The sequence below is a fragment of the Zingiber officinale genome, chromosome 5B (genome assembly GCF_018446385.1).
Source record: "Zingiber officinale cultivar Zhangliang chromosome 5B, Zo_v1.1, whole genome shotgun sequence".
NCBI lineage: Eukaryota > Viridiplantae > Streptophyta > Magnoliopsida > Zingiberales > Zingiberaceae > Zingiber > Zingiber officinale.
Genome location: NC_055995.1, coordinates 3187763 through 3196801, shown reverse-complemented (window position 1 = coordinate 3196801; position 9039 = coordinate 3187763). Strand labels below are relative to the sequence as shown.

The window sequence follows — 9039 nt, the reverse complement described above, 5'->3', positions numbered from 1 at the left end:
AAACAGTAAAAATTAACTCAACCGCTCAAATACTCAATACCCCTGTATATATCCGACTAGACTTGCTTGGAATGAAGGTCCAGTTGGATATCATTAAGATTGTCGCAGATACATCACTAGGACTTATTAAGGTTTGGAAACTCTGAAAGATCCATCACTATGGAATAATAATCAACAACTCATCCACCCGATAATTCTTTTAACGTTATGTAACCGTTGTCGAGGAATCATTAAAAAAGGTTATGTGCAAACCCGTACAATGAGAGTTTCTATCCACCAAGCACATAATCGATTGACACATTTAGGGAAGGATGACATACTGTTAGCATGGTTAGTATTATTTTAGTAACTTGACTCATTTATTCGTGCTAAAAGAACACAATACCATATATATTTGAAACCTCTTCTTCCCATACATGTAAATGCTTTCATTACTCCACTATTTCTCGTCGATATTTTTGTATTATCACTATTGAGTCTACCCATCTGACTTGAGCGTTAGAATGATTGTTCTGGGATCCATCCCTAGCTTGCATGTCTACAGACATTTTCCACTTCTCCTGTCCTGTTTGATGTGGCAGGTTTACTCATGGCTTCAAACTCTCTCCCAAAGTATTTTTGCCATCAATAACAAGTCGCCTCATGGTGGTCCATCTTCATCGACGACGGACAAAAACATCTCATTATGAAATGATTAAATAATATTTGTTCACTTCATTATTTTTTTATTCCACATCTAACTTTCAAATTCTAGTAACAAGTTGGCAAAAAATGATCACGTTCACCCAGTACCTCCGTCAATTCATCCTAAAATTAACATAGAAAAGATAAACTACATATAACTATTGATCCTTAGAATAATAACAAATGCAGCAACACTCCTACTATTGATCCTTATAATAATGACAAAAGCACAAATGCTCCTCGTTGTCTGAATCTCTCAGACACATAAGAAATTCCTTAAGAGCAGAAGATTAAATTAATCTCACCTTAATAAAAATAAAAGTTCTATGTCCTCTATAGTGCCACTATCTTAGTCTAACCGGGAACTATTGTCTCTATGAAATTTCACAATATTACATGGTCATCACCAAATGTTAATAGTGATTTTTCTCCACATCTCGATAAAGGCACATAGCCATTTAATTATTTTTTTTAAAAAAAAAGACTTAACTACTTTATTAAACTTAATTAAATTAACCAAACAACGTACATATTTAAATTTGCTAACGAAATGACTCAATAAGCCAATCCATTAGTAGAAAGAAAAAGTAAGAGTGTGTTTTAAATATCTAAAAAAAGGCCAAAATAAGTAGCATGCAGTCCAGGCGTGATAATTTAAATAATATTACAGTAAACGAATCCTATTATTCCTACAGGATACTGCCAAAATCCTTCGAGCTAGCTATTATTTGCTACATATCTTTGTCGAGTCAGTGGCAACCCTTCCAGAGGAGTTGAGTGCCAGGTGTCAGTTCGTACGAGCAGGTGTCAATTCCTAAGATTTTTCATATCTTCGAAGGCGACAAATAGCTTGACCCCGTTCCGGAACAGATGCACATTCGATTGGTCCAGTAAAAGAAAGCACTCCATCAACACATTCTTCATTTCCAGATGCCTAAATTCGTATATATTAATTTATACAGTACATATACCACTTCTGCACAGACACTAGAGTCTCTTCTCCTTCAGTTCATTGTTTCAGTTCGAATGGAAAAGAGTGCAGTGCAAATCGGTGAGAGCGATACATAAACAGAAAGGAAATAATTGAGGAATCTCCACTGCTCCCACCCCAACCGGACTTCTCTCAAAATAGCGCTGTTGAGGTCCTTCGTAGGGCACTTTTGGTCACCGTCTCCTGATTCTTCATCAACTGAGGCAACCCAAGCACAATGACGCAAATGATAATTAGTATATCGATCGATCGAGTAGCACAAGAACAAGATTAATCCGAGTTTCAGATTAAGTATATAGCTAGCAGGACCTCTTCATTTTGCTTCTTCAGCTTGGCATTTTCCTCCTGGAGATGAGAGACCTCCATCTCTAGCTCGATGGTGTAGGCCTGCAACAGGGGAGGCTTAAGACATATATAAGACGAAGAACAGAGCTAGCGTTAACGGGCGAAATATGTGACATGACTGGCCTGCTTCCTCGCGCGTGATCGGGCAGCGGACTCTCGGTTCTTGATCATTCTCTTTTGGTGGCGGTCGGCGCCGCCGGGGTGGGTCTCCGTCGTCGATCTCTTCCTCGAGCAGAGGGAGAAGAGCGCGGCAGGGCGAGGCGGGACCGCGGAAAAATCGCAGGAGATGGAGACGTTGCCGTTGGTGTTGTTGGAGCTGGAATTGGACTGCGTGTTGGCCTGCTGATCGGCTTCGCCCAGGAACTCCTTGGCGGAGTTGAGGCTGAGTGCGGTTTCGAGAGGCGGAAGCGACGGCTCCTTCGCGGCGGCCTGCGGCGGGTACAACGGCCGGTTCAGCGGCCCGGCGAGGAAGTCCTGGAGGACCATGCTGGGCAAGCGCAGAAAGCAGTCGGCTTGGCGGCCATGGTAGACCGGGTGGCGGTCGAGAGGAGGAGGAGAGGCGTTCAGGCTTATGTCTTTCCACAGCTCCTCCATGGTGCGGCGCTTGGGTGTTTGGGGGAGCACGGAGGAGGAAGGGGAGCACCTCGAGGAGGAGGAGGACGACGACACCCCCTTGTGGTGGCGATCTCGCTCCTCCAACGACCACATGAACGAGAAAGAAAGACAAAGAGAGAGAGAGAGATCCGGCGGAGAGCCGGGAAGAAGAGGGGTCTGAGAGGCTCTGAATGGGCTCAAGTTTGATCAAATAAATAAATAAGAAAGTAGGAAAGAAAGAAAAGTCATACGCACCTTACAATAAGTACACCCATGCACGTGCTTACGAATCACACCGCCCAATAAAACCTCAACAGCGGCTAAGGGAGAGAACGCCTGCTACAGAACGCTCCTCCTTCGACTAATCCGGTAAACTTTAACGAAATTTTCACTGCCGCATGTGAGATAATAAACTAATCTCACGAAATCCAGGGTTAAAACTGGATAAGAAATTGCAGATAACAATAGTTCGACTGGAGGGAGGAGAATGAGTCGGAACAGGGGAATGAGAACCGCCGGTCGGCCGGCTGGCTGGCTATTCGTGGGGAAAGAAAGAGATCGAGTCGATTTGACGCGTCACTGTATCGAGTAGACTGTGCTAGATTCGCAGGGGAATATACAAGCAAAAAATAGGGTAAGTGAGTGGAAATCGGAGAGACTTGGAATTCTATAATGATCAGTCTACAGCTGCCGAATACCCATCGGGTTAACAGAGACCTGAACAGCAAGCAGAGGCATGCAGGATGACGCTGCAGTGAGTGGTGCACTGTGCGAGGTCTCGGAGAGCAGGCGTCCACAGCTAATCTTGGATGAATGGCAGTGACGGGTTTGTACGTGAAAGTAGTCATCCGAGGGGCTAAGTGCGGTGCATGAAGACCTTGCCGGAGTAGGCGAGGACACTAGTATCCTGCTGCTCGTATAGTGGAGTTATGGACGCGACCGGAGACCGGAGACCGGAGACCGGAGACCGGAGACCGGAGACCGGAGACTACGTAGTGGATTTGGAAGCCGCTCAAGCTGGTATTTTTGTTTCAGATATTTCTTTCTTTGGTCGGGTATATAGCCGGACACCGCTTGTATTTGACTTATTTTTCTTACCAAAATAAAGCCACTGTTAACTAAATAAACATACTTGTCATATCTAGTTCATTATTTACTACCCGAAATAAAACTACCATGTCTACACGTCGACACTAAGGCTGTGTTTGATAGCCTATAATCTACCTTGTGATGTAATCCAGATTATATTACAAAGTCGATTATTTTGTTTGGTTTGATTTAAAACTTATAATGTAATGTAATCTGAATTACAAAAGATAGTGAAGATTTGTAATCTGGATTACAAAGTAAATGCTATATAATCTGATTACATTACGAGGTCATTGTTTCATCAAAGTTTAAATGCCGAATATACCCCCGGCCGCCGCCGCCGTCGGTCGCCGACGACGGTGGCGGCGACAGCTGGTTGCCGATGGCTGTCGCAAACTCCGGCAGAGGTGTGGCGACCGTTGATAGAGGTCACAGGATATTTTTGTCATTTTATAATAATATGAATTACATTCCTTATAAAAAAAATGGACACCAAACAAAAGAATGTAATCACCTTTGTAATCAAAGATTACATACATTACATTACCAAACGTAGTAATGTAATCAAGATTACATTACATTACATTACAAATTTAATTACATTACAAGCTAGATTACATTACACCCAACCAAACGTAGCCTAAGAGATGATAAAAGATAAAATCGGCATCTATGCTATTATTATTTCTCTAGAGTGGCCTTTGATGGTCTCAAAATGAGATAAATTTTAGAGGACTTCGTTTAACAATAATAATACATGTAAAAGAGTGATAAATTCTTATAAATTTCTAGACCACATGAATTTTATGAAATAAAATAAAAATTTATAACAGAAAATATAAAATCATGAACATGAATTTAGTTTGAACAAAAGCGTGACATAACAATATGCAGTATAAATAAATAGCAACAAGAAATTTGATGGTGTAGTATTGTTTAATAATTGTTGATTGGTCTTAGGAATATCGTATCAATGTTTCTTATAAAAAATTTGTACAACTCTTGAATTTTTCTTAACAACCTATTGTGTTCTTTAGAAATTTAATTCGAAATCACAAACGGAACTTAATATTATTAATTTCAAATTTAATTTATCTGTTCTTATAGGTTTAGACTTGGATCGCAAACGATACTTAATATTATAGATCCAAATTCACCTTTGTTACAAATTCAATTAAATATTTATTTCGAAAATAAACTCTCAGATCAAACATGGCAAGGTACTTGGCCTTCTTGGGTATGGGAACATCCACCACTGCCTCGACAAAACCTCTTAACTAAATTCAATATTTAATTTTCTTATATAACTCTAGGTTTAACCAAATAGAACAATCGAATCACAAGATTGAAAAATAAAAGAAACACAAATTCGAAACAAATCTGAACATCTAGAATCTCTAGTCTCTTGTGTTTGGAATTCATACAAATAAAAACTAGTATGATGCGAGAAATAATTACTAGTTATACCTTTCTATGTATGCAACAACCTCTTGATCTTCTACCGTATTCCTCTTCTTATCTCGGACATCGTGTGAGCGACGATCTTCAAGACGAGAACCACCCAAGCTCTTCTTCTTCCCTCTTCCAAGTTTCGGCCAAGCAAATTTCTCCAAGAGATAGCAAGTCTCGGTCACCACCACCAAGCTCCAAGGGATGTTAGAAACAAAGTCTCCATTTCCTCCTTCTTCTCCTAGCAAGATCCGACCACCTTCCAAGCTCCAAGAGATGATGAGGTTCGGCCAAGGAGAAGAAAGAAAAAGGAAAAGGGAGAATAAGAGGGCCGACCACACCAAGGAAGAGAGGAAAGGAATAGAAGAAAGTTCTCTATTTGAAGGCATCCCCTCCCTCTCTTTTATAATCCTTGGTCTTGGCAAATAAGGAAAGTTTAATAAAAACTTCCTTATTTTCTTTGCCATGAAAAGGAAAATTTAATTGATAAAAAATAAGTTCCATTTCTTTATTAAAGTGGTCGGCCACCTCTAATTCTCCAAGCAAGAAAAGTTTTAATCACAAGTATTAAAACTTCCTAATTTATTTCCGAAAATTTTTAAAATAAAAATTTCTCTATTAATTTTTTCTTGTTGGTTATAAAAGAGAATTTTTATAAATTAAAATCTCTCTATTAAAACATGTGGATGATTTTCAAAAAGGAAAGTTATCTTTAAAATTAAAATCTTCCTCTCAATCTACAAATATTCTTAATCTTTTGTAGAAACTATAATAAAAAAGATTTAATTTTAAAACTCTCTTTTAAAATCATGAGCATGGTTTCATAAAAGGAAAGTTTTATCAAAAGTTAAAATCTTCCTTTCAATCTACAAATAAGTAAAGATATCAAATTTTTTCTTAATCTTTTGTAGAAAGCTATAAAAGGAAAGATTTAAATTTTAAACTCTCTTTTAAAATCATGAGGATGGTTTCATAAAAGGAAAGTTTTATCAAAAATTAAAATATTCCTTTTAACTACAAATAAGAAAAGATATCTGGTGGTCCCTTTGGAGGTCGGCAAGAGGGGAGGGGTGAATTGCCCTACAAAAAAAAAATCACAGACCTTTCTCAGATATTCAACTAATTTAAAAGAACTTGTAATAAAAAATAAAGAGACTAATAAAATTCAAATCAGACATAGAGGTTTACTTGGTTTGCAATCAGGGGATTGCTAATCAAATGAAAGTAAGCGCACTATCTGATGATCTCTTTCGGGCAGAGTAGCCTCTTTACAGCATTAACAACACAAATAAAAAGAACATAAATGAAAGCACAGAGAAAACTGATTACAAGTGAGTTGAATAATTTGTGCAAACCAGTGCTATATTTATAGCACTGGTCGGGGCGCCCCGAAGGGTTCCGGGCACCCTTAGGGGTTAAAATTTTATCCTCCAACGTTTAGATCGAGTTTGACTCGATCTGGCCAATTTCTCTGGTCCGGGCGCCCGGAAGGGTTCAGGCGCCCCGGGCTGCTCCGGGCGCCTCGAATGGTTCCGGGCGCCCCGAGCCCTAAAGTTAACAGAGGTTGCCTTTTTCGTCTCCGGTTCAGCTCGTCTCGGTCCGGGTCCTGTTCGCTTCGGCTCCGCTAGCTTAGGTGATTTCGATCATCCGGAATAGGGCTCACCCGAACACAAGTTCCGGCCTTCTCCTCGAGCAGTCTTTCTTCTCGTCCACCTGTGTACTCTTCCGCGGTCACCTCGTCCCTCGGACGCACTAAGCCCGTCGGCTCTCTCTCCGTGCCGTCCTTCTCGCTAGCCGCGTCTTCCGCTCGACTTCATGTGTTCCTAAGCTCCTGTACACTTAGATATAAGGGTTAGATAAAACAGGATCTAACTTAACTTGTTTGATCACATCAAAACACCTTGGGGTTCCAACAATCTCTCCCTTTTTTATGTGAGCAACCCAAGTTAAGGTAGGGTAAACATATGCAATAAAAACAGTTAATTTGCAAATAAGTCTAAAGATTTGTCAATTAAAAAAAAATGTACCTCCCCTAGACTTAACATTCTTCTCCCCCTTTGATCACATAAAAAATGGGGTTCCTTCTAACAAGTCTAAGGTAAATTCTAACTTAAAATTTTTTTTAAGTGTTAACGAAAAATTTAAGTTAGAAAATTTCTAAGTTTAAAAGAAAATTTTCATAGGTGAAAAAAAATGTCTAAGTAAATTTCTAACATAATTGAATTTTTCTAAGGAAAACTAAAAAAACTAAGTTAGAAAATTTTCAGAAGAAAAAAAAAATTTCAATAAGTGTTGCAAAATTAAAAAATATTTCCTAAGTTAAAAGAAAATGTGCAATGGAATAATTTTAAAAAAAATTCTAAGTTTTTGAGAACATGAATATTTTTGAAAATTTTCTTTAAAACAAATTGAATAATCCTTTTAAAGCATTAAGTAATATAAATTAATGTTTTTTTTTTCAGTTAGTCGATTAAACTTTTCATTTCAATACTTGGCTTCAGGCAGTAGCGAGACACTAGGTCTTCTTGGTTATTGGAGCAACAACCACTTTCTAGACAAAGTCGCATAAAGAAATTAGATGTTTAATTTCCTTGCTGAAAATGCTAAGTCATAATTTCAAATTCAAGTTAAACATATTTTCATAACTCAATAGAGATTCCTACCTACATGGTTAATCAAGTATTTTCTAGGTATATAGACTTTTGATATTTTTCTAATTTGATTTTGGTGAAACCTATAGTACCAGTTTAATCCTCTATAATTTTTAAAAGTAAAAATATTTGAACAGGTAGACTTTTTTCAAATTTTCTATTTCTTCTTTTAATTTATTATTTTCTAGTTTCAATTTATCAAAATCCTCTATTAGACATGATTTTGCCAAAATTCTTTTTGTTTCTAAAATTCCATTTTTTAATTTGGTATTTTCATTTCCTAATTTATACATGGATTTTGCCATAGATTTAATTACAAAGTAAAGTTGATCAGGGGATAAGAGGCATATCTCACTTACCATATCAGACTTGAAGCCTGAATCTCTCCCTACTTCGCTGCTTTCATCTGAGGTCGCTCCCCCTTCATCGATGCTAGGTTCTGATGTACTTTGCCCTTCGTAGCTTGCTATCAACGCTAGCCCGACATATTCTTGAATCTCGGACTCAGATGATGAAGTGTCGTCCCAAGTAGCTTTTAGGTTCTTGTGCTTTTTGGGTACCTTGATTTTGTCCTTCTTGAGTTCTGGGCAGTCCTCTCTTAGGTATCATTCCTTTTTGACACTGGTAGCAACGCATCCTTCTTCTATTTCTTGAATTTTTTTTATTCTGCATTTCTTTAAATTTATTAGATCTATTTTTTTTTTAAAGTTTCTTACCATATATGCTTCCTGATCCTCTTTTGAATCTGACTCGGGTTCATCCTTCTTGGTTGCGTTTAGTGCAATCATTTGACTTGCTTCCTTTGTTGTCCCGGCACACCTGGTTTCATGTAGTTCAAGTGTAGAGAACAATTCTTCTAATGTACTTACCTCCAGGTCCTTTGAAATGTAATAGGCATCAATGATTGACGTCCATTCTGGAGTTCTGGGAAACGCGTTGAGTGTGTAGCGTATGATGTCCCGATTTGTTACCGTTTCTCCGAGGTTCTCAAGACCAGTAATCAGTTCTTTTACCTTCGCGTGTAGATTTGATACCTTCTCACTTTTTCCAGACGGATGTTCATCAGCTTGTTCTGGAGGATGTCTCTTCTAGCGAGCTTCACTTCGGACGTGCCTTCGTGGAGTTCCAGGAACTTCTCCCAGAGTTCTTTAGCAGATGAATAGCTTCCGATGAGGTTGATCTCTTGAGGTGGCAACACGCTCAGCAGGTGATATTCCGCACAGTTGTTTGCTACAG

At 38.6% G+C, this 9039-nt stretch overlaps 1 protein-coding gene across 1 annotated transcript; it reads right to left on the bottom strand.

The window, feature by feature from the left end:
• Positions 1-1603: 1603 nt before the first annotated feature.
• On the bottom strand, positions 1604-2840 carry LOC121983924 (protein FD-like). The gene is made up of 3 exons (XM_042536622.1): positions 2144-2840; positions 1985-2062; positions 1604-1873 (listed from the first exon to the last, which is right to left on the bottom strand). The coding sequence occupies exons 1-3, from the start codon at positions 2726-2728 to the stop codon at positions 1808-1810; spliced, it is 729 nt and encodes a 242-aa protein (XP_042392556.1). The 5' UTR covers positions 2729-2840; the 3' UTR covers positions 1604-1807.
• Positions 2841-9039: the final 6199 nt, after the last annotated feature.

Excerpts from the sequence above, each read along its gene's own strand:
- LOC121983924 (XM_042536622.1), bottom strand. The coding sequence starts at position 2,728 with ATGTGGTCGTTGGAGGAGCGAGATCGCCACCACAAGGGGGTGTCGTCG. Across the intron at positions 2,063-2,143 it reads GATCACGCGCGAGGAAGCAG|GCCTACACCATCGAGCTAGA; the intron begins GCCAGTCATGTC and ends CCCCTGTTGCAG. Across the intron at positions 1,874-1,984 it reads TGAAGAAGCAAAATGAAGAG|TTGATGAAGAATCAGGAGAC; the intron begins GTCCTGCTAGCT and ends GGGTTGCCTCAG.